General features: G+C 50.4%; 1 protein-coding gene across 2 annotated transcripts in view; it reads right to left on the minus strand.

Annotated features, from left to right (window-relative positions):
• GPR39 (G protein-coupled receptor 39) overlaps positions 1-26,864 on the minus strand; it is a 169,726-nt gene that overhangs the window by 114,881 nt on the left and 27,981 nt on the right. Inside the window, exon 2 of one of the 2 annotated variants that reach the window (XM_073563829.1) lies at positions 11,009-11,377. The exons of the other annotated variant lie outside the window; for it this stretch is intronic. Coding sequence (XP_073419930.1) covers positions 11,235-11,377 — 143 coding nt within the window. The 3' untranslated portion in view covers positions 11,009-11,234. Of the gene's footprint in view, positions 1-11,008; positions 11,378-26,864 lie in introns of those variants that run through there. 2 annotated transcript variants of the gene reach the window in all.

The raw sequence follows: 26,864 nt of genomic DNA on the forward strand, positions 1-26,864 counted from the left end.
TGCCAATGTACTATCATTCCATGTAGTAAGGACCGCCCACTTTCGGAATTTTTGACAGTATAACTCTGCAGAATCCTGACCCTGGTTTAATGCCAACAGGCTTCTCTCAGCTTGATCAACAGCATTAGGTTCATCATACAACCCCAAGGCTTGAAAATATGCATCCACATTAGTCAGAATAGGATTATCAGGTGTCAGAGAAAAAGCCCAATCCTGGGGATCGCCGCGCAGCAAGGAGATGACAATTTTAACCTGCTGCACAGAGCTCCTCAATGAGTTAGGCTTCAAGGCCAGAAATAATTTACAATTATTCTTAAAATTCAGAAATTTAGACCGATCCCCAGAAAACACATCAGGAGTAGGGATCTTAGGTTCTGCAGCATGTGACTGAATGAGGTAGGTGGAAATACCCTGCACTTCAGCAGCCAGCTGCTCCACACGATCAGACAATTGCTTAATCTCCACTGGGAAAAAGAAAAAAAAATCCTCCTACGGCCCCAGAGAAAAAAGAGGAAAAAATATATATTAAAAAAAAAATTGACACTTTTTTTTTTAACAACTTTTTCCTGCTTTTGAGTACCCTAGAATTTGCGGTATGGCTGGTGATTCTGTTATGAATGGGTCACCGAGGAGAAAAAAGCAAAACAAGCTAAGTCACAGAAAACCAGAGAGGTTGGTAACTATGCAGATTGCAGATCCCTGATCCTACCACACAACTAGCAGCAGCCGTGGAGCGTACCTACGATGTTCCTAGACGCTCCGTCACAGCCGGAGGACTAAATAAGCCTGAAGCATGAAAAAGGGAAAACTAACTGCCCCAGAGCAGACCCCAAAGGAATAGATAGCCCCCACACATGTATTGACGGTGAAACAAGATGAAGGCACAAACACAGGCAGGAAAATAGGCTGAGCAAACGATGGGGCCCAAACTAACTGGAAAGGAAAGACACTGTCACCAGCAACTGAATAGGGCGTCGGCTGTCTTAAATCCAATCTGAGACTCCTGAGGTCCAATCATCATCCTCATTCTCAGGTGGCAGATCTCCACCGATCAAATCAGCCTCACTACCTCCTGTTACCACCAGAGGGAGTCTGGAAGGAGAACTCACAACTGGTGAACCAGAGAATGAACTCACAACAGTACAGGTAACACACTGACTCACCGTTGACATCTCTAGTTGAAGTCCTTCATCTTCACTTTTCTTTTTATCTAGCACAGACGCCATCTCTTCTTCCAATCAGGACTCTTCTCTGCAGAAAACAAGTTATCTAGAGAACCACTTGCAGAGCACATTACTTAATTTTTTCCTATTGTCCTGCCCCATTTATCTGTCTCATATGTCCCATGATCCTGCCCTATTGTGTCTCATAATCCTGCCTTATCTTTCTCCATTTTGCCCCATTTGTCCCATGATTCTGCCTCATCTGTCTCTTGATCTTGCCCCATGTGTCTCTATTCTGCCCCATTTGTCTACATTCTGCCCCATGATGCTGCCTCATTTGTCTCCATCCTGCCCAATGTGTTTCCGTCATGCCCCATGTGTCTCATGATCCTGCCCAATCTGTGTACATATTGCAGCTTGTCGCTTTCAGGAACACCGCACTGCACTTGCTCACTGAGCCAGTGCACGTGTTCTAAGACAAACGGTGCTCAAAAATACCTGTGGAGCAGGTCAGCAGTGGTGAAGATGCGTGCTTCAGACAAACAGGACCTGAAGCACATGACTGCTGGGGGTGTGGCCTAAGCTTAGGAGAGCTACGAGCTGAAGGAAAACTCCTAGAAGGGTAACTACGGGACAAAGTTACCAAGAAGCATAGACAGGGACGTAAACCAGATCAGGCCGGGGTCAAAGCACAAGATTGGTACTGTCGTGCTAAGGATTAGACAGAACGGATAGTCAGGACGTAGCAAGAGATCAATAAATCAGAACGGGCAAATACACAGTACCAAGACAGTAGACAAACTCACAACGAAGAGACGGAACGGGTCAAAACCAAACAAGCAACAAGATATCAGGCACAAGGCACAGGCACGCAAGGGGTCAACTAACTCAGCTGAGGGCAGGAGTAAAACTGACACTGGACCTAGCCGCCCTCTGCCAGAGAGAAACAGAAACAATTAACCCCTGTCTGACCAGGTCGGGACGAAGACAAAACCCCGTCCTGGATCATGACAGCCGCTTTCAAATGAAATACAAAAACCCTTTCTCCATACCTGGCCGCAGTCCAGTGTCGTCATCGCCTCCAACCATTTGGAGCGCGGACTCGCCAGCGCATGACAGTGACGTCAGACACCGGCGACGTGCACGCTGAAGTCAGCACCCAGCCTGTGATTGCCTGGCGGCTTTTAATTATTGCTGTGCACAATGCAATAGATTTTAACTGAACGTGTATCCGAGGATGCATGTTCAACTACTGCACCAGCAAGATTCTCCTGCCCCTGGGGCCTGGTCTGGGCCCTATACGCCAGTCACTATTTCCCCAAACCCTGCACTAACCTGTTCAGGCATTATGGAATAATGCACAGTGTGAGATGGCAATGAATAGACATTGTTGCAGTGTCGGACTCTTGCCACAAGAGGTCACTATTGCCTCTTAAATAGACTCAATTGCAGACCTCATGGTGTTTTTTCAGTTTGAGAAGAGAGCCGAGTAGAGTAGGACGATCGACTGCCATCCTGGGAGCTCACAGTTCGCTGGGTTCCAGAAACTGAACAAAGTACTGGAGACATGTACCTGTTGCTGTGACTCCTGTTTAAGAGAAAAAATTACTTTTGGGGGATGACTATGGTTGGATGCAGAGTTGGATTCCCCCCCCCATGGCATCTGCTCTGATGTGCAGGACCACCTGCTAATCCTATCAGGCTAAAACTACGCTCCAGGTGACAGGTGCAGGATCCACTCCTCGGCCTCCCAGACAGCATTATCAGTGAGCGTGTTACGGCCGGCAAGTCCTGACCTCAGGCCCCACCACAGGGATCCCGATGGGAGCATGCACGCAGACTTACAGAGAGTTTGACGCCCAAAGTAGATTCTCAGCTAGAGACACTGGTTGCTAGTAGAACTGTATAACCAGCGCTGGACACTCCCCTCATTGCGGGGGACTTGTATACAGATAGTCCAGGGGCGGACACTGACAGCTTGGTCCCCTTCCTTTTATGGCGACAAAGCTATAATATATATATATATATATATATATATATATATATATATATATACACAGTGGGGCAAAAAAGTATTTAGTCAGTCAGCAATAGTGCAAGTTCCACCACTTAAAAAGATGAGAGGCGTCTGTAATTTACATCATAGGTAGACCTCAACTATGGGAGACAAACTGAGAAAAAAAAATCCAGAAAATCACATTGTCTGTTTTTTTTTCATTTTATTTGCATATTATGGTGGAAAATAAGTATTTGGTCAGAAACAAGCAATCAAGATTTCTGGCTCTCACAGACCTGTAACTTCTTCTTTAAGAGTCTCCTCTTTCCTCCACTCATTACCTGTAGTAATGGCACCTGTTTAAACTTGTTATCAGTATAAAAAGACACCTGTGCACACCCTCAAACAGTCTGACTCCAAACTCCACTATGGTGAAGACCAAAGAGCTGTCAAAGGACACCAGAAACAAAATTGTAGCCCTGCACCAGGCTGGGAAGACTGAATCTGCAATAGCCAACCAGCTTGGAGTGAAGAAATCAACTGTGGGAGCAATAATTAGAAAATGGAAGACATACAAGACCACTGATAATCTCCCTCGATCTGGTGCTCCACGCAAAATCCCACCCCGTGGGGTCAGAATGATCACAAGAACGGTGAGCAAAAATCCCAGAACCACGCGGGGGGACCTAGTGAATGAACTGCAGAGAGCTGGGACCAATGTAACAAGGCCTACCATAAGTAACACACTACGCCACCATGGACTCAGATCCTGCAGTGCCAGACGTGTCCCACTGCTTAAGCCTGTACATGTCCGGGCCCGTCTGAAGTTTGCTAGAGAGCATTTGGATGATCCAGAGGAGTTTTGGGAGAATGTCCTATGGTCTGATGAAACCAAACTGGAACTGTTTGGTAGAAACACAACTTGTCGTGTTTGGAGGAAAAAGAATACTGAGTTGCATCCATCAAACACCATACCTACTGTAAAGCATAGTGGTGGAAACATCATGCTTTGGGGCTGTTTCTCTGCAAAGGGGCCAGGACGACTGATCCGGGTACATGAAAGAATGAATGGGGCCATGTATCGTGAGATTTTGAGTGCAAACCTCCTTCCATCAGCAAGGGCATTGATGATGAAACGTGGCTGGGTCTTTCAACATGACAATGATCCAAAGCACACCGCCAGGGCAACGAAGGAGTGGCTTCGTAAGAAGCATTTCAAGGTCCTGGAGTGGCCTAGCCAGTCTCCACATCTCAACCCTATAGAAAACCTTTGGAGGGAGTTGAAAGTCCGTGTTGCCAAGCGAAAAGCCAAAAACATCACTGCTCTAGAGGAGATCTGCATGGAGGAATGGGCCAACATACCAACAACAGTGTGTGGCAACCTTGTGAAGACTTACAGAAAACGTTTGACCTCTGTCATTGCCAACAAAGGATATATCACAAAGTACTGAGATGAAATTTTGTTTCTGACCAAATACTTATTTTCCACCATAATATGCAAATAAAATGAAAAAAAAAACAGACAATGTGATTTTCTGGATTTTTTTTTCTCAGTTTGTCTCCCATAGTTGAGGTCTACCTATGATGTAAATTACAGACGCCTCTCATCTTTTTAAGTGGTGGAACTTGCACTATTGCTGACTGACTAAATACTTTTTTGCCCCACTGTATATATATAGCGCCACACACATACATGTATATATTACATGGTCTCCTTTATTATGTATATTGCCGTCCCTTATTATGCAGTGCCCTCTCTTGCTATGTACAGCACCGTTCCCTACATATTGGATTATATAGAGCCCTGTTTTTTATTACATACCGTCCTGTCTTGTTAGCTGTAAAATGTGCAATGATGGCTAGGAAAGCTTCCTTTCTAATGGAGGAGATGATGGACTGGTCGTCTGGTCACCGGCTCCTCCATCAGCAGTCATTTTATATCTAAAAAGAGAGGGGACTATGTAATAAAAGAGGGCACTGTTAATAACAAAATTAACAAGAATACACTATGTAAGAGACAGCACTGTACATAACAGCAGAGGAAGCTATATAATAAGGGACGGCATCATATATAACTAGAGAGAATGGTATGTAATAAGGGACGGTGTTATACATAATAAAAGAGGAAACTATGTAACTAAGGATGGTTTTATACAGAATTAGTGAGTACACTATATGCTAAGGGACTGTGTTATACATAATAAGTACGTATACTATGGGACTGTTAGACATAATAAGCGATAATAACGTCTTCCTCCACCTCCCCCTGTTCCTAAGTCCATTATAAGTCCCCCTTCCTCCCATCCCAATCCCCTACACCCCTCATTGTCCTTTTCTCCCTGCATCCCATTATTGTCCTCTCCCCCAACCCATAATTGCCCTTTCCCACCTCCATCATTGCCTTCTCCACCCCCAACTACCATTGCTTTCTCCCCTGCCACCCCATCATTGCCCTTTCCACAACTTCCATCATTGCCTTCTCCTACACCACCCCCATCATTGCCTCCTTCCCCATCACTCCCATCATCTTTTCCACTACCACCATCAATGCCTTCTCCCCCACCCCATCATTTCCTCTTCCTCCACCATCCCTATTATTGCCCTCTCCATCACCCCCATCATAGCCTTCTCCCCGTCACCCCCATCATGGCCTTCTCCCCATCACGGCCTTCTCCCCATCAGCCCCATCATGGCCTTCTCCCCATCAGCCCCATCATGGCCTTCTCCCCATCAGCCCCATCATGGCCTTCTCCCCATCAGCCCCATCATGGCCTTCTCCCCATCAGCCCCATCATGGCCTTCTCCCCATCAGCCCCATCACGGCCTTTTCCCCATCACGGCCTTCTCCCCATTACCCCCATCATGGCCTTCTCCCCATCATGGCCTTCTCCCCATCACCCCCATCATGGCCTTCTCCCCATCACCCCCATCATGGCCTTCTCCCCGTCACCCCCATCATGGCCTTCTCCCCATCACGGCCTTCTCCCCATTACCCCCATCATGGCCTTCTCCCCATCACCTCCATCACGGCCTTCTACCCATCACCTCCATCACGGCCTTCTACCCATCACCTCCATCACGGCCTTCTCCCCATCACCTCCATCATTGCCTTCTCCCCATCAGCCCCATCATGGCCTTCTTCCCATCACCTCCATCATGGTCTTCTCCCCATCACCTCCATCATGGTCTTCTCCCCATCACCTCCATCATGGTCTTCTCCCCATCACCTCCATCATGGCCTTCTCCCCATCACCTCCATCATGGCCTTCTCCCCATCACCTCCATCATGGCCTTTTCCCCATCACCTCCATCATGGCCTTCTCCCCATCACCTCCATCATGGCCTTCTCCCCATCACCTCCATCACGGCCTTCTACCCATCACCTCCATCACGGCCTTTTCCCCATCACCTCCATCACGGCCTTCTCCCCATCACCTCCATCACTGCCTTCTCCCCATCACCTCCATCACGGCCTTCTCCCCATCACCTCCATCACGGCCTTCTCCCCATCACGGCCTTCTCCCCATCACCTCCATCACGGCCTTCTCCCCATCACCTCCATCACGGCCTTCTCCCCATCACCTCCATCACGGCCTTCTCCCCATCACCTCCATCACGGCCTTCTCCCCATCACGGCCTTCTCCCCATCACCTCCATCACGGCCTTCTCCCCATCACCTCCATCACGGCCTTCTCCCCATCACCTCCATCACGGCCTTCTTTCCCCATCACCTCCATCACGGCCTTCTTTCCCCATCACCTCCATCATGGCCTTCTTTCCCCATCACCTCCATCATGGCCTTCTTTCCCCATCACCCCATCATGGCCTTCTCCACCTACACACACACACGATCCACAAACACACACACACGACACATACACACACACACACATACATACACACACACATCCACTCCACACACATACTACATAATTGCCTTCTCCCCATCACTCCCATCATCATACTACATACATACACACACATACACACGCACACACACAGCAGCGACAGGCAGCACAGTACCTCACATGTCCGCTCCGCAGCATCACCGCCTCCTTCCTGTGTCTCTGGCACAGCGGCCGCGCTGCTGAATGATGACGTCATTCAGTGGTGCGCTCCTCTCTGTGTCAGACACAGGAAGCGCTGGCGCCGGGCAGGAAGGATCCTTGCAGCTCCGCTCCTGCCGTTTTCTCTTGCAAGCAGCGGATCTGTTGGGATCTCTCCCTGCCCAACGCTACACATGAGGGCAGTCTGGCCAGTGACCCCCCGGAGCCTCGGGCCCGGAGAAACCGTCAGATTGCCCTCATCATTAGCCGCCCTGCAGGGGCACCCTGAAGCCTCTGGGCCCCAGTGCAACGCACCGGTTGAACCAGCGGTTTGTCCGCCCTGGAGACAGTCTAACAGAATTGTCATCTTAGGGAATTGTTGCGTTTGTGAATCTCTTTTTAATAGAACCGCGTCACCACTTCTGTATTATCACCCACTTCTGGTTTTCCTCATAAATACTGAACGTGTGAACGTGGTAATAGGAGGAGGATAGCTCTATACAAAGCAAGATATTTATTACTTCTTCATTATTTAATTTTCATCTAGAAAACATTACAAATAGTGTTCTAGTCAAGTGGTCCAACAGAAAGGAATGCATTGAGGACCGCTACCTACCCAACAGCGCTGATTGGGGTCCAGGAGGAGGTGCTATTAATTTTCTTGACCCCACTAACCAATCATGTGGACCTTCCAACTGGTGCTCTATTTAACCCCTTCTCTACTGGACCAGATACAGTGCAGCCCTCTTCCCTCCACAATAATGTCCATCAGGGTTGGCCTGGCAGTCAAAGTTGTAGGTTTGGGCTCAGCCTTGGCACAATGAAGACCTTATATCTGAATTAGAAACTAACTATTACCAGCTAATTATAAGGTCTCTACCAACAATGTCTCGTGGGTACTCATCGATGGACCAGAAGATTTCTCCTCAAATTTGCAGATCCATGTGCTTTTAGCCACCTACCAAATGCTCCATCAATAGAAAGGTAATCTGGTCACGGAGTCAATCTCACCAATGGTGGAACTAAACTTTACAGGATACACCTGAGGATTTCCAAGGATTAGGCTATAGCCAAGTGTCGGGAGTTGCCGAATTACATAGCCTGTCATCCTGCCCATGACATGCAGATATTGCATGAGGCCATCTCCATCTGAGCTCTGCGTGTCTGACGTACATAACCCCAAGAACAGCTTTACGTACCCCTCAATCCGGATGGTGGGACCCCCAGGCCCTCACTCTAATGACCCCTGGGTATTTCTATAGAGCTAGCTGTGGAGGATCATTCATAAATATGCAGAAATATATTCAGTAGTCATGTTACTACAGGGGAAGGACATAACGGAGGGACTGTACCGCAGTGGGTTACGCTGCTGTCACCCATCTTTCACGCGTCTCTCGGCACTCTCTAGGAAAGCGGCTTTGGCTGAACCAGATAATGACTTTGCTTTTAATAAACGATAGCAGCAGACATTAAATGCTCCACTCCAGGAGCGAAATCAGAGCTTTAAAATGGAAATTACTGAATATAAATGGAGAAATTGTAATTATTTTCTGATAATACATTCAGAATTATGCATGGATGGAAATTTCGTTTGCATTGCAGAGTGCTGAGAGGCAGAAGAATCCCATTGATTTGTATAATAGGGCAGCACATGAATATCCATCTCCTGTGGTATAGATTCTGTTCTGGGTTCATCTGTTCATACAACTCAGGTCCAAAATCCAGTGTCAATCTGTGACGGTCCTCAGCAAGGAAGGGGGGCCTCAAACTGTTCCTGGAACCCTAACTATCCCTGTCCCGGGGGTACTCTCAAAGCTAGAGAGGGTTAAGTCATTGACCTTACTATCCTCCTGTTAATGCCCTAAGCTGTCCCCCACCTCCAGGAGACCTGGGACAGATATGCAGTGTATAAACACGTCAGACAAACATGGATAACAAAAAGCAACTTACATACAAAAACACTCACCAAAGGTAGAGAGGAATAAAGGAAAGTACAACCCAAATGGGAATAGGATAACGGAGAAAGCATACACCCAAAAACAGCAGACAACAATCTCCAGCAGCAATTACGAACTTCAACTTCAGCACACCAAGTCCAGTCACGCCAATAAGCAAAAGCTTTCATAAACAGGTTTTATAGAGCAAAAACGAGCAGGTCAGGAGTAGCTGTGAGATGGAGCTGCATGTCTAGAACCAGCATACAAAGAGTTGTTAACCTCTTCAGTGCCAAAGAAAACAGCCCATTTAATATGAGAAACAAAACACAAAGGCTAAATGAAAGACCTGTGATTCTCAGTATGTAAAGATCGCCTAACCCCAGATCTGCAAGGAGGACATGTCACACTTGTGACAGTACCCCCTTTCTACGAGGGGCCACAGGACCCTCATGGCCTGATTTATCCAGATGGGCCAAATGAAAAGACCATATCAACCTACCAGCATTAACCTCAGATGCCAGCACCCACATACTGTCCTCAGGACCATATCCCTTCCAATGCACAAGGAACTATACAAAGTGGTGAACCATACGGGAAGCAATGATTTTCACTACCTGAAATTCTAAATTGCCATCAATAATAAACGTCTTTACGCAACATATCTGTTGAGCAATTGACCTGTGGAAAACATTCTTGATTTTGAGAGTCAAAGGTAGCTTACAGAAGTTACAGGGCTAATTATGGCGACCACCTTATAAGGACCAATAAATCTAGGACCTAGCTTCCAAGAAGGAACTTTCAGTTTAATATTTTTGGTGGATAGCCATACCAACTTTCACCCCCAGGTCCAGACTTGACAATCGTCTCTTATCAGCCATACGTTTTTATTTGTCTCGCAGAATCTTTAAATTATTCTGAACCCCTTCCCACTTCCTCTCCAGGAACCCCCAAAGACTTATCTTTACTGAAGGTATAGAACCAACGATGGAACCATATGTGTCCAAAAATGACGACTTACCAGTGGACTCACTAAGACAATTGCTTAAAGCAAACTCAGCCAGTGGTAAAAAAGAAGACCAATCCTCCTGGTTATCTGACACAGAACATCTGAGGTATGTCTGCAAACTGTGTTTTAGGAGTTCAGTCTGACCATTAGTTTGAGGGTGGAACGCTGAGGAAAAGGATAGATGCGTCTCTAACAGAACAAAACGCCCTCCAAAACTTAGATACAAACTGGGTCCCATGATCTGATACAACTTTGGAGGGAACCCTGTGAAGCTTCACGATCTCCGTGATAAACACCTTAGCCAGTGTCTTGGCGTTAGAGAGAGCAGGTAAAGCAATAAGTGCTTCATTTTACTAAACCTATCCACCACAATTAAGATAACCGTTTTGCTTGAGGACGTAGGGAGATCCACGATGAAACTCATGGATAAGTTAGTCCATGGTCGGACAGGAATTGTTAATGGTAAAAGAGCCCCAGACGGACAAGTATGCGGGGTATTCGAAAGGGCACAGACACTACAAGAGGACACAAAGTCAACTACATCCTTACACAACCTTAGTCACCAAAAATGATGAGAAAGGAGGTCCAATGTTGCCTCTTACTACCTGGGTGACCAGCCAGAGCCTGTGACGGACTCAGCTTCTGCTGAACCCATTTTTTGAGTGGACCCTCTGGGTCGTGGCACCCACCCACCGAGGGCGAGCAGACCTTGAGGTACCACCCCCTGTACAGGGAGTGTCAGGGGTAAGACCAAGGGGGGTGAGCCACCACGATTGCTGGGACCAGACGGCCGGCTCAGGGAGACACTATGGGAGTGTCTGACGACCAGGGACAAGCAGAAAACAAGACAAGACAAGAGGTAAGTGCAAGGTATCTTCATTAAGATCTTCAGGATCACATTCAGTGCAAACGTGAAAACAAGCAAAACGTGCAAGGTGCGCGCGTGGGCACGCCAAGGTCCATAGCATAGTACATTGCCAGGTGGCATGCCTAGGTACAGGTAAAAGCACAATGGCATCGGACTCCGGACCGCTGGCAACGATCGACATGATCAAGGCATCAGGCTGCGGACATCAGCTCCGGACATCAGGCCGCAGTCATCCAGCTTACGATCTCTGGCAGCGATCGGCAGGTTCCGGGCATCCGGCAGGCAAACCAGGGTTCAGGCAAGGAGGCACGACAGATATCAAGGCAAGGTGCGCGTGTAGGGGACACGCCAGGGTTCAAGGCTAGGTGCAAGGCAAGGTGCGTGAGTAGGGGACACGCCAGGGTTCAAGGCTAGGTGCAAGGCAAGGTGCGTGTGTAGGGGACACGCCAGGGTTCAAGGCTAGGTGCAAGGCAAGGTGCGTGTGTAGGGGACACGACCCAAAGCACAAGGTACAAGACAGAGTGCGTGTGTAGAGACACGCCAAGGCACAAGACAGAGTGCGTGTATAGAGACACACCAAGGCACAAGGTAACAAAGCAGAGTCCTGCGTGTGCAAAGCAGTATAAATTGGATCTTATAATGAATGGGCAGTCATTGCAATGACCAAGTAACAATTAGCAGATAGATGACCCTGGCTGCTGCATTACGGATGGTCTGGAGAGGGGAAAATCGAGTGAGGGGGAGGTAAATTAATAGAGCGTTGCAGTAAGTTCAGGTGGGAGTGGATCAGGGCAACAGTGAGGGTCTTTGTTGTTTGGATGGTGAGAAAGGGACAAATTCTAGAGATTTTCTTTAGGTGTAAGCAGCAAAAGCAGGCAAGAGATTGTATAATGGAGGCGAAAGAAAGATTTTTGTCAGACATAACACCAGACAGCGCGCCTGCTGCCAGGGTGTAATTATGGCGCCACCCATGGAGAGGGAGATGTCAGCTTTAGGGAGGTCAGTAGACGGCGGGAGCAGTAGTCCAGTTTTGGAAAGGTTGGGTTTCAGATATAGAGCAGACATGATGTTGGAGACTGCGGACAGTCACTAGCGTTCTGTAGTACAACGGGGATAAGGTCAGGGGATGACGTGTATAGTTGTGTGTCATCAGCATAAAGATGGTACTGAAAGCCAAATCTTCTGATGATCTGTCCGATTGGGGCCGTGTAGAGAGAAGAGAAGGGGTCAAGAACTGAGCCCTAAGGTACCCAGACAGTGAGAGGAAGAGGAGACGAAGTGGAGCCAACGAACGATACACTGAAGGAGCGGTCAGAAAGATAGGAAAAAAAACAGGAGAGAGCAGTGTCCTTTATGCCTATTGACTGGAGCATAGAGAATAGAAGATGGTGGTCAATAGTGTCGAAAGCTGCAAGGTCGAGAAGAATGAGCAGAGAGTGGTCACCCTTACATTTTGCTGTCAGAAGGTTGTTGATCACTTTGATCAGTGGTGTTTCTGTTGACTGTAGGGGGCTAAAGTCGGACTGTGATGGATCTAGGAGAGAGTGAGTGGAGAGGTAACGGGTAAGGTGGGAGTAGGCCAGGCGCTCCAAGAGTTTAGAAATGAAGGGGAAATGGGAGACTGGCTGGTAGTTACTTGTGCAGTATTGATCGAGAGAGTTTTCTTAATAATGGAGTAATTGAGTGTTCGAAGGAGGAGGAGAAAATACTAGAGGAGAGAGAGATTGAAGATTTTAGTTAGGTGAGTAGTGACGACAGGAGAAAGAGACTGGAGGAGATTTGAAGGAATGGGGTCAGTAGTGCATGTAGTATGAGGAGATGAGAGGAGCCTGGAGACGACTTCTTCTGTGACGGGATCAAATGTGGAGAGTGAGCCAGATGAGATGCAGGGAGGGATGGGAGTCACAGCACTTGGTGACTGTGAGCAGATTTCCTGATGGATATTCTCTATTTTCTCTGTAAAGTGGGAGGACAGATAATCAGCACAGATGTCTGTGATGGGGACATGTGTTTTCGGACTGAGGAGGGAATGAAAGGTGTCAAGAGAGTTTTTTGGGTTGTTTGATAGTGAGAAGATCGGAGTGGTATAGCAGGTCTGTTTGGCGAGGTGAATGGCAGTGTTATAGTTCCTTAACATAAATTTGTAATGGATGAAGTTTTCTGGAGTACAAGTTTTCCTCCATAAGCGTTCAGCACTCCTAGAACATCACTGGAGAAATCGATTTTACGATGTGAGCCAGGGCTGTTTTACTCTGTGTTTAGAGGTTCTGAGGGTGAGGGGTGCTACTTGGACAAGGGGACTTCTGAGGGTGTCATATTAGTAATGTACATCCAGATCAGGACAGGACAGTAAGAGTCTAAGTCTGTAAGTGTTTAAGCAGATAATGGCTTGTAGATTTCTGAATGTGTGTTAGGTAGGAGTGTGCTTGGGTGTGCGAGGATATATGAGCGTGAAGTAGAGAATGTTGTGGTCAGAGAGGGGAAGAGTTGAGTTATTTAGGTAGGAGACTGAACTGAGCCAGGCAAAACCAGACACCCTTGTTTGTGTGTCTCACAGGTTGAGATCTGTGAGACGCCAAGAGACGTGGTTAGTGATAGAAGCTGGGATGCAGATGGGGAAGTGGGACTGTTGATGGGGATGTTGAAATATCTCAGGATAAGGGTTGACAGTTCAGAACACATGAAGTGCGCCAGCCAGGCACAGAAATGGTCAAGGAACTGGGTGTGTAAGCCTGCGGGATGGTACATGACCGCTACTCTGAGGGAGAGGAGATGGAAGAGCCTGTGGTGTGGACCTCAAAAGAAGGGAATGAGTGATGGAATTGGGGGAATGACCTGGAAAGTGCATTGTGGGGACAGGAGTATGCCGACTCCACTACGAAGTCTATTTGGTCGCCATGAGAAATAGCAGCAGTGGAGACCATGTCAGAATCCTGGATCCAGGATTCTGTGAGGGCCAACAGATTAGGAGAGTTGTTTATAAAGTAATTGTGCAGTAATGGACGCTTATTGCATACAGACCGTGAATTCCAGAGTTCACAATTAAAAATGGGAGATAAGGGGGTACAAGTCATGTTAATAAGGTTAGTAAGGTAACGAAGTAGGAGGGGTTGAAGTTGGTGGATGGTGGACCGGAGTTGGGAGAGATATAGTAGCAGTAAATAGGGAAAGAGCAAATAGTTCTTGGGATTTCTGACATGATTTATTGTGGGATATCTTTGGGCACGATGGACTCGGATTTTTCAGGAAGTTGAAAAGAGCATGAGAGCTGTACATGGGAGTGGGAAGGAGAGAGGGGCTGATGTGGATGAGTGGTGATGGAGGGAGGATGTGTCGGTGAATGTGGATGGCAAAGGCACACAGGAAGATGGAAATAAAAATAAAAGCACATGGTTAAAAGGGAGTACAAACTGTGGGTTACCCGACTCCTGACCTGACTAACTGCCATTGAATTAACTGCCACTTCTAGATAGCTACGAGGATACTTTATACTTAGCTACGAGGATACTTTATACTTAGCTACGAGGATACTTTATACTTAGCTACGAGGATACTTTGCTGAAGGGGACACCACGTGAATACACCCCAAACATGTGAATTCCTTAGGATGCTTCTTGATTTATAGGCTGATTAGATGGTGAGGTGAGAGGGATTGTAGGAGCTGGTTTAGGATAAATTAGCAGCTCCATTGAAGGTGAACTCACCACCTCTCGTGGCAGCCTGTTTCACTTTTTGATCACTCTCACTGTCAAAAAGTTTTGTCTAACATATAATCTGTATCTTCTCCCTTCTTCAGGCACTCAGCCTGAGGCACTGCTGAGGGGTTATGGAAGCCCAGTTGGCTTTGATAGCAGCCTTCAGCTCGTCTGCATTGTGGGGTCTGGTGTCTCATCTTCCTCTTGACAATACTCCGTAGATTCTCTATGGGGTTAAGGTCAGGGGAGTTTGCTGCCAATCAAGCCCAGTGATACTGTTGTGTGTAGACCAGGTGTTGGTAATTTTGGCAGTGTGGACAGGGGCCAAGTCCTGCTGGAGAATGAAATTTCCATCTCCGAAAAGCTTGTCGGCAGAGGGAAACATGAAGAGCTGTAAAATGTCCTGGTAGACGGCTGCGCTGACTTTGGTCTTGATAAAACACAGTGGACCTACACCAGCAGATGAAATGGCTCCCCAAACCATCACTGATTGTGGACACTTAACTGCTGGTGAGAGACCGGAATATGATTGACAGCCTAGCTGAAGCTTTTAGGGACAGGATTAGAAGGGAGGGTAACACCTGGCTCACCTGCATCCTTGGTGAGCCAGACGCTTTCGCTCCTGCCACTTAGGTACCCTCCCTCGGCGGACTGCTAGTTGGATCCACCCCTCGAACTGCCAGAGTCCCAGTGACGTGTCGGTGCTGCCTGGGCATAGTAACTAACTACGATTAGTTATAACAAATTACAATATCTATAATATATATATATATATATATTTTATATATATATATATATATATATATATGTGTACAGCCCCGCCCACTCAGCATACCAAATTCACTATAATATCCCACATCATCCCATCAGCCAGAGCCACCGGACTACTACCCCTAATATCCCACATCATCCCGTTAAAGCCACCAAACTACTACCCCTAATATCCCACTTCATTCCGTCAGCCAAAGCCACCGGACTACTACCCCTAATATCCCACATCATCCCGTCAGCCAGAGCCACCGGACTACTACCCCTAATATCCCACATCATCCCGTCAGCCAGAGCCACCGGACTACTACCTCTAATATCCCACATCATCCCGTCAGCCTGAGCTACCGGACTACTACCACTAATATCCCACATCATCCCATCAGCCAGAGCCACCGGACTACTACCCCTAATATCCCACATCATCCCGTCAGCCAGAGCCACCGGACTACTACCACTAATATCCCACATCATCCCTTCAGCCAGAGCCACCAGACTACTACCCCTAAAATCCCACATCGTCCCATCAGCCAGAGCCACCGGCCTACTACCCCTAATATCCCACATCATCCCGTCAGCCAGAGCCACCGGACTACTACCCCTAATATCCCACATCATCCCGTCAGCCAGAGCCACCGGACTACTACCCCTAATATCCCACATCATCCCGTCAGCCAGAGCCACCGGACTACTACCCCTAATATCCCACATCAAACCATCAGCCAGAGCTACCGGACTACTACCCCTAATATCCCACATCGTCCCATCAGCCAGAGCCACCGGACTACTACCCCTAATATCCCACATCATCCCGTCAGCCAGAGCCACCGGACTACTACCACTAATATCCCACATCATCCCGTCAGCCAGAGCCACCGGACTACTACCCCTAATATCCCACATCATCCCGTCAGCCAGAGCCACCGGACTACTACCCCTAATATCCCACATCATCCCGTCAGCCAGAGCCACCGGACTACTACCCCTAATATCCCACATCATCCCGTCAGCCAGAGCCACCGGACTACTACCCCTAATATCCCACATCATCCCATCAGCCAGAGCTACCGGACTACTACCCCTAATATCCCACATCATCCCATCAGCCAGAGCTACCGGACTACTACCCCTAATATCCCACATCACCCCGTCAGCCAGAGCCACCGGACTACAACCCCTAATATCCCACATCATCCCGTCAGCCAGAGTCACCGGACTACTACCCCTAATATCCCACATCAACCCGTCAGCCAGAGCCACCGGACTACTACCCCTAATATCCCACATCATCCCGTCAGCCAGAGCCACCGGACTACTACCCCTAATATCCCACATCATCCCGTCAGCCAGAGCCACCGGACTACTACCCCTAATATCCCACATCATCCCGTCAGCCAGAGCCACCGGACTACTACCCCTAAGATCCCACATCATCCCATCAGCCAGAGCCACCGGACTACTACCCCTAATATCCCACATCATCCCATCAGCCAGAGCCACCGGACTACTACCCCTAATATCCCACATCATCCTATCAGCCAGAGCCACCGGACTACTACCCCTAATATCCCACATCATCATCATCCCGTCAGCCAGAGCCACCGGACTACTACCACTCATATCCCACATCATCCCGTCAGCCAGAGCTACCGGACTACTACCACTAATATCCCACATCAACCCATCAGCCAGAGCTACCGGACTACTACCACTAATATCCCACATCATCCCGCCAGCCAGAGCCACCGGACTACTACCCCTAATATCCCACATCATCCCGTCAGCCAGAGCCACCGGACTACTACCCCTAATATCCCACATCATCCCATCAGCCAGAGCCACCGGACTACTACCCCTAATATCCCACATCATCCCATCAGCCAGAGCCACCGGACTACTGCCCCTAATATCCCACATCATCCCGTCAGCCAGAGCCACCGGACTACTACCCCTAATATCCCACATCATCCCATCAGCCAGAGCCACCGGACTACTACCCCTAATATCCCACATCATCCCATCAGCCAGAGCCACCGGACTACTACCCCTAATATCCCACATCATCCCGTCAGCCAGAGCCACCAGACTACTACCCCTAATATCCCACATCATCCCGTCAGCCAGAGCCACCGGACTACTACCCCTAATATCCCACATCATCCCATCAGCCAGAGCCACCGGACTACTACCCCTAATATCCCACATCATCCCGTCAGCCAGAGCCACCGGACTACTACCCCTAATATCCCACATCATCCCGTCAGCCAGAGCCACCGGACTACTACCCCTAATATCCCACATCATCCCGTCAGCCAGAGCCACCGGACTACTACCCCTAATATCACACATCATCCCATCAGCCAGAGCCACCGGACTACTACCCCTAATATCCCACATCATCCCGTCAGCCAGAGCCACCAGACTACTACCCCTAATATCCCACATCATCCCGTCAGCCAGAGCCACCGGACTACTGCCCCTAATATCCCACATCATCCCGTCAGCCAGAGCCACCGGACTACTACCCCTAATATCCCACATCATCCCATCAGCCAGAGCCACCGGACTACTACCCCTAATATCCCACATCATCCCATCAGCCAGAGCCACCGGACTACTACCCCTAATATCCCACATCATCCCGTCAGCCAGAGCCACCAGACTACTACCCCTAATATCCCACATCATCCCGTCAGCCAGAGCCACCGGACTACTACCCCTAATATCCCACATCATCCCATCAGCCAGAGCCACCGGACTACTACCCCTAATATCCCACATCATCCCGTCAGCCAGAGCCACCGGACTACTACCCCTAATATCCCACATCATCCCGTCACCCAGAGCCACCGGACTACTACCCCTAATATCCCACATCATCCCGTCAGCCAGAGCCACCGGACTACTACCCCTAATATCCCACATCATCCCGTCACCCAGAGCCACCGGACTACTACCCCTAATATCCCACATCATCCCGTCAGCCAGAGCCACCGGACTACTACCCCTAATATCACACATCATCCCGTCGCCAGAGGCACCGGACTACTACCACTAATATCCCACATCAACCCATCAGCCAGAGCTACCGGACTACTACCCCTAATATCCCACATTATCCCGTCAGCCAGAGCCACCGGACTACTACCCCTAATATCCCACATCATCATCATCCCGTCAGCCAGAGCCACCGGACTACTACCACTAATATCCCACATCATCATCATCCCGTCAGCCAGAGTCAACGGACTACTACCCCTAATATCCCACATCATCCCGTCACCCAGAGCCACCGGACTACTACCCCTAATATCCCACATCATCCCGTCACCCAGAGCCACCGGACTACTACCCCTAATATTCCACATCATCCCGTCACCCAGAGCCACCGGACTACTACCCCTAATATCCCACATCATCATCATCCCGTCAGCCAGAGCCACCGGACTACTACCCCTAATATCCCACATCATCCCGTCAGCCAGAGTCACCGGACTACTACCCCTAATATCCCACATCATCCCATCAGCCAGAGCCACCGGACTACTACCCGTAATATCCAACATCATCCCGCCAGCCAGAGTCACCGGACTACTACCCCTAATATCCCACATCATCCCATCAGCCAGAGCCACCGGACTACTACCACTAATATCCCACATCAACCCATCAGCCAGAGCCACCGGACTACTACCCCTAATATCCCACATCATCCCGTCAGCCAGAGCCACGGGACTACTACCCCTAATATCCCACATCATCCCATCAGCCTGAGCCACCGGACTACTACTCCTAATATCCCACATCATCCCATCAGCCAGAGCCACCGGACTACTACCCCTAATATCCCACATCAACCCATCAGCCAGAGCCACCGGACTACTACCCCTAATATCCCACATCAACCCATCAGCCAGAGCCACCAGACTACTACCCCTAATATCCCACATCATCCCGTCAGCCAGAGCCACCGGACTACTACCCCTAATATCCCACATCATCCCATCAGCCAGAGCCACCGGACTACTACCCCTAATATCCCACATCAACCCATCAGCCAGAGCCACCAGACTACTACCCCTAATATCCCACATCATCCCGTCAGCCAGAGCCACCGGACTACTACCCCTAATATCCCACATCATCCCATCAGCCAGAGCCAGCGGACTACTGCCCCTAATATCCCACATCATCCCGTCACCCAGAGCCACCGGACTACTACCCCTAATATCCCACATCATCCCGTCAGCCAGAGCCACCGGACTACTACCCCTAATATCCCACATCATCCCGTCACCCAGAGCCACCGGACTACTACCCCTAATATCCCACATCATCCCGTCAGCCAGAGCCACCGGACTACTACCCCTAATATCACACATCATCCCGTCGCCAGAGCCACCGGACTATTACCACTAATATCCCACATCAACCCATCAGCCAGAGCTACCGGACTACTACCCCTAATATCCCACATTATCCCGTCAGCCAGAGCCACCGGACTACTACCCCTAATATCCCACATCATCATCATCCCGTCAGCCAGAGCCACCGGACTACTACCACTAATATCCAACATCATCATCATCCCGTCAGCCAGAGTCACCGGACTACTACCCCTAATATCCCACATCATCCCGTCAGCCAGAGTCAACGGACTACTACCCCTAATATCCCACATCATCCCGTCACCCAGAGCCACCGGACTACTACCCCTAATATCCCACATCATCCCGTCACCCAGAGCCACCGGACTACTACCCCTAATATCCCACATCATCCCGTCACCCAGAGCCACCGGACTACTACCCCTAATATCCCACATCATCATCATCCCGTCAGCCAGAGCCACCGGACTACTACCCCTAATATCCCACATCATCCTGTCAGCCAGAGTCACCGGACTACTACCCCTAATATCCCACATCATCCCATCAGCCAGAGCCACCGGACTACTACCCGTAATATCCAACATCATCCCGCCAGCCAGAGTCACCGGACTACTACCCCTAATATCCCACATCATCCCATCAGCCAGAGCCACCGGACTACTACCCCTAATATCCCACATCAACCCATCAGCCAGAGCTACCGGACTACTACCCCTAATATCCCACATTATCCCGTCAGCCAGAGCCACCGGACTACTACCCCTAATATCCCACATCATCATCATCCCGTCAGCCAGAGTCACCGGACTACTACCCCTAATATCCCACATCATCCCGTCAGCCAGAGTCACCGGACTACTACCCCTAATATCCCACATCATCCCATCAGCCAGAGCCACCGGACTACTACCCGTAATATCCCACATCATCCCGCCAGCCAGAGCCACCGGACTACAACCCCTAATATCCCACATCATCCCGCCAGCCAGAGCCACCGGACTACTACCCCTAATATCCCACATCATCCCGTCAGCCAGAGCCAACGGACTACTACCCCTAATATCCCACATCATCCCGTCAGCCAGAGCCACCGAACTACTACCCCTAATATCCCACATCATCCCGCCAGCCAGAGCCACCGGACTACTACCCCTAATATCCCACATCATCCCGTCAGCCATAGCCAGCGGACTACTACCCCTAATATCCCACATCATCCCGTCACCCAGAGCCACCGGACTACTACCCCTTATATCCCACATCATCCCGTCAGCCAGAGCCACCGGACTACTACCACTAATATCCCACATCATCCCATCAGACAGAGCCACCGGACTATTACCCCTAATATCCCACATCAACCCATCAGCCAGAGCTACCGGACTACTACCCCTAATATCCCACATCATCCCGTCAGCCAGAGTCACCGGACTACTACCCCTAATATCCCACATCATCCCGTCAGCCAGAGCCACCGGACTACTACCACTAATATCCCACATCATCCCATCAGCCAGAGTCACCGGACTACTACCCCTAATATCCCACATCATCCCGTCAGCCAAAGCCACCGGACTACTACCCCTAATATCCCACATCATCCCGTCAGCCAGAGCCACCAGACTACTACCCCTAATATCCCACATCATCCCGTCAGCCAGAGCCACCGGACTACTACCCCTAATATCCCACATCATCCCGTCAGCCAGAGCCACCGGACTACTACCCCTAATATCCCACATCATCCCGTCAGCCAGAGCCACCGGACTACTACCCCTAATATCCCACATCATCCCGTCAGCCAGAGCCACCGGACTACTACCCCTAATATCCCACATCATCCCATCAGCCAGAGCTACCGGACTACTACCCCTAATATCCCACATCATCCCGTCAGTCAGAGCCACCGGACTACTACCCCTAATATCCCACATCATCCCGTCAGCCAGAGCCACCGGACTACTACCCCTAATATCCCACATCATCCCGTCAGCCAGAGCCACCGGACTACTACCCCTAATATCCCACATCATCCCGTCAGCCAGAGCCACCGGACTACTACCCCTAATATCCCACATCATCCCGTCAGCCAGAGCCACCGGACTACTACCCCTAATATCCCACATCATCCCGTCGCCAGAGCCACCGGACTACTACCACTAATATCCCACATCAACCCATCAGCCAGAGCCACCGGACTACTACCCCTAATATCCCACATCATCCCGTCAGCCAGAGCCACCGGACTACTACCCCTAATATCCCACATCATCCCGCCAGCCAGAGCCACCGGACTACTACCCCTAATATCCCACATCATCCCGTCAGCCAGAGCCACCGGACTACTACCACTAATATCCCACATGAACCCATCAGCCAGAGCTACCGGACTACTACCCCTAATATCCCACATCATCCCGTCAGCCAGAGCCAACGGACTACTACCCCTAATATCCCACATCATCCCATCAGCCAGAGCCACCGGACTACTACCACTAATATCCCACATCATCCCGTCAGCCAGAGCCACCGGACTACTACCCCTAATATCCCACATCATCCCATCAGCCAGAGCCACCGGACTACTACCCCTAATATCCCACATCATCCCGTCAGCCAGAGCCACCGGACTACTACCCCTAATATCCCACATCATCCCGTCAGCCAGAGCCACCGGACTACTACCCCTAATATCCCACATCATCCCGTCAGCCAGAGCCACCGGACTACTACCACTAATATCCCACATCATCCCGTCAGCCAGAGCCACCAGACTACCACCCCTAATATCCCACATCATCCCGTCACCCAGAGCCACCGGACTACTACCCCTAATATCCCACATCATCCCGCCAGCCAGAGCCACCGGACTACTACCCCTAATATCCCACATCATCCCGTCAGCCAGAGCCACCGGACTACTACCACTAATATCCCACATCAACCCGTCAGCCAGAGCTACCGGACTACTACCCCTAATATCCCACATCATCCCGTCAGCCAGAGCCACCGGACTACTACCCCTAATATCCCACATCATCCCGTCAGCCAGAGCCACCGGACTACTACCCCTAATATCCCACATCATCCCGTCAGCCAGAGCCACCGGACTACTACCCCTAATATCCCACATCATCCCGTCGCCAGAGCCACCGGACTACTACCACTAATATCCCACATCAACCCATCAGCCAGAGCCACCGGACTACTACCCCTAATATCCCACATCATCCCGTCAGCCAGAGCCACCGGACTACTACCCCTAATATCCCACATCATCCCGCCAGCCAGAGCCACCGGACTACTACCCCTAATATCCCACATCATCCCGTCAGCCAGAGCCACCGGACTACTACCACTAATATCCCACATGAACCCATCAGCCAGAGCTACCGGACTACTACCCCTAATATCCCACATCATCCCGTCAGCCAGAGCCAACGGACTACTACCCCTAATATCCCACATCATCCCATCAGCCAGAGCCACCGGACTACTACCACTAATATCCCACATCATCCCGTCAGCCAGAGCCACCGGACTACTACCCCTAATATCCCACATCATCCCATCAGCCAGAGCCACCGGACTACTACCCCTAATATCCCACATCATCCCGTCAGCCAGAGCCACCGGACTACTACCCCTAATATCCCACATCATCCCGTCAGCCAGAGCCACCGGACTACTACCCCTAATATCCCACATCATCCCGTCAGCCAGAGCCACCGGACTACTACCACTAATATCCCACATCATCCCGTCAGCCAGAGCCACCAGACTACCACCCCTAATATCCCACATCATCCCGTCACCCAGAGCCACCGGACTACTACCCCTAATATCCCACATCATCCCGCCAGCCAGAGCCACCGGACTACTACCCCTAATATCCCACATCATCCCGTCAGCCAGAGCCACCGGACTACTACCACTAATATCCCACATCATCCCGTCACCCAGAGCCACCGGACTACTACCCCTAATATCCCACATCATCCCGTCAGCCAGAGCCAACGGACTACTACCCCTAATATCCCACATCATCCCATCAGCCAGAGCCACCGGACTACTACCACTAATATCCCACATCATCCCGTCAGCCAGAGCCACCAGACTACTACCCCTAATATCCCACATCATCCCGTCAGCCAGAGCCACCGGACTACTACCCCTAATATCCCACATCATCCCGTCAGCCAGAGCCACCGGACTACTACCACTAATATCCCACATCATCCCGTCAACCAGAGCCACCGGACTACTACCCCTAATATCCCACATCATCCCATCAGCCAGAGCCACCGGACTACTACCCCTAATATCCCACATCATCCCGCCAGCCAGAGCCACCGGACTACTACCCCTAATATCCCACATCATCCCATCAGCCAGAGCCACCGGACTACTGCCCCTAATATCCCACATCATCCCGTCAGCCAGAGCCACCGGACTACTACCCCTAATATCCCACATCATCCCGCCAGCCAGAGCCACCGGACTACTACCCCTAATATCCCACATCATCCCATCAGCCAGAGCCACCGGACTACTGCCCCTAATATCCCACATCATCCCGCCAGCCAGAGCCACCGGACTACTACCCCTAATATCCCACATCATCCCGTCAGCCAGAGCCACCGGACTACTACCCCTAATATCCCACATCATCCCGTCAGCCAGAGCCACCGGACTACTACCCCTAATAACCCACATCATCCCGTCACCCAGAGCCACCGGACTACTACCACTAATATCCCACATCATCCCGCCAGCCAGAGCCACCGGACTACTACCCCTAATATCCCACATCATCCCGTCAGCCAGAGCCACCGGACTACTACCCCTAATATCCCACATCATCCCGTCAGCCAGAGCCACCGGACTACTACCCCTAATAACCCACATCATCCCGTCACCCAGAGCCACCGGACTACTACCCCTAATATCCCACATCATCCCGTCAGCCACAGCCACCGGACTAATACCCCTAATATCCCACATCATCGCGTCAGCCAGAGCCACCGGACTACTACCACTAATATCCCACATCAACCCATCAGCCAGAGCTACCGGACTACTACCCCTAATATCCCACATTATCCCGTCAGCCAGAGCCACCGGACTACTACCCCTAATATCCCACATCATCATCATCCCGTCAGCCAGAGCCACCGGACTACTACCCCTAATATCCCACATCATCCCGTCAGCCAGAGTCACCGGACTACTACCCCTAATATCCCACATCATCCAGAGTCACCGGACTACTACCCCTAATATCCCACATCATCCCATCAGCCAGAGCCACCGGACTACTACCCGTAATATCCCACATCATCCCGCCAGCCAGAGCCACCGGACTACTACCCCTAATATCCCACATCATCCCATCAGCCAGAGCCACCGGACTACTGCCCCTAATATCCCACATCATCCCGCCAGCCAGAGCCACCGGACTACTACCCCTAATATCCCACATCATCCCGTCAGCCAGAGCCACCGGACTACTACCCCTAATATCCCACATCATCCCGTCACCCAGAGCCACCGGACTACTACCCCTAATATCCCACATCATCCCGTCAGCCAGAGCCACCGGACTACTGCCACTAATATCCCACATCATCCCATCAGCCAGAGCCACCGGACTACTACCCCTAATATCCCACATCAACCCATCAGCCAGAGCTACCGGACTACTACCCCTAATATCCCACATCATCCCGTCAGCCAGAGCCACCGGACTACTACCACTAATATCCCACATCATCCCGTCAGCCAGAGCCACCGGACTACTACCACTAATATCCCACATCATCCCGTCACCCAGAGCCACCGGACTACTACCCCTAATATCCCACATCAACCCATCAGCCAGAGCTACCGGACTACTACCCCTAATATCCCACATCAACCCATCAGCCAGAGCTACCGGACTACTACCCCTAATATCCCACATCATCCCGTCAGCCAGAGCCACCGGACTACTACCACTAATATCCCACATCATCCCGTCAGCCAGAGCCACCGGACTACTACCACTAATATCCCACATCATCCCGTCACCCAGAGCCACCGGACTACTACCCCTAATATCCCACATCATCCCGTCAGCCAGAGCCACCGGACTACTACCCCTAATATCCCACATCATCCCGTCAGCCAGAGCCACCGGACTACTACCACTAATATCCCACATCATCCCGTCAGCCAGAGCTACCGGACTACTACCCCTAATATCCCACATCATCCCGTCAGCCAGAGCCACCGGACTACTACCCCTAATATCCCACATCATCCCGTCAGCCAGAGCCACCGGACTACTACCACTAATATCCCACATCATCCCATCAGCCAGAGCCTCCGGACTACTACCCCTAATATCCCACATCATCCCGTCAACCAGAGTCACCGGACTACTACCCCTAATATCTCACATCATCCCGTCAGCCAGAGCCACCGGACTACTACCACTAATATCCCACATCATCCCGTCAACCAGAGTCACCGGACTACTACCCCTAATATCTCACATCATCCCGTCAGCCAGAGCCACCGGACTACTACCACTAATATCCCACATCATCCCATCAGCCAGAGCCACCGGACTACTACCACTAATATCCCACATCATCCCGTCAGCCAGAGTCACCGGACTACTACCCCTAATATCCCACATCATCCCGTCAGCCAGAGCCACCGGACTACTACCCCTAATATCCCACATCATCCCGTCAGCCAGAGCCACCGGACTACTACCACTAATATCCCACATCATCCCGTCAGCCAGAGCTACCGGACTACTACCCCTAATATCCCACATCATCCCGTCAGCCAGAGCCACCGGACTACTACCCCTAATATCCCACATCATCCCGTCAGCCAGAGCCACCGGACTACTACCACTAATATCCCACATCATCCCATCAGCCAGAGCCTCCGGACTACTACCCCTAATATCCCACATCATCCCGTCAACCAGAGTCACCGG

This window comes from Dendrobates tinctorius, unplaced genomic scaffold, assembly GCF_039654945.1.
Source record: "Dendrobates tinctorius isolate UK_male_01 unplaced genomic scaffold, ASM3965494v1 ptg000403l, whole genome shotgun sequence".
Classification (NCBI taxonomy): domain Eukaryota; kingdom Metazoa; phylum Chordata; class Amphibia; order Anura; family Dendrobatidae; genus Dendrobates; species Dendrobates tinctorius.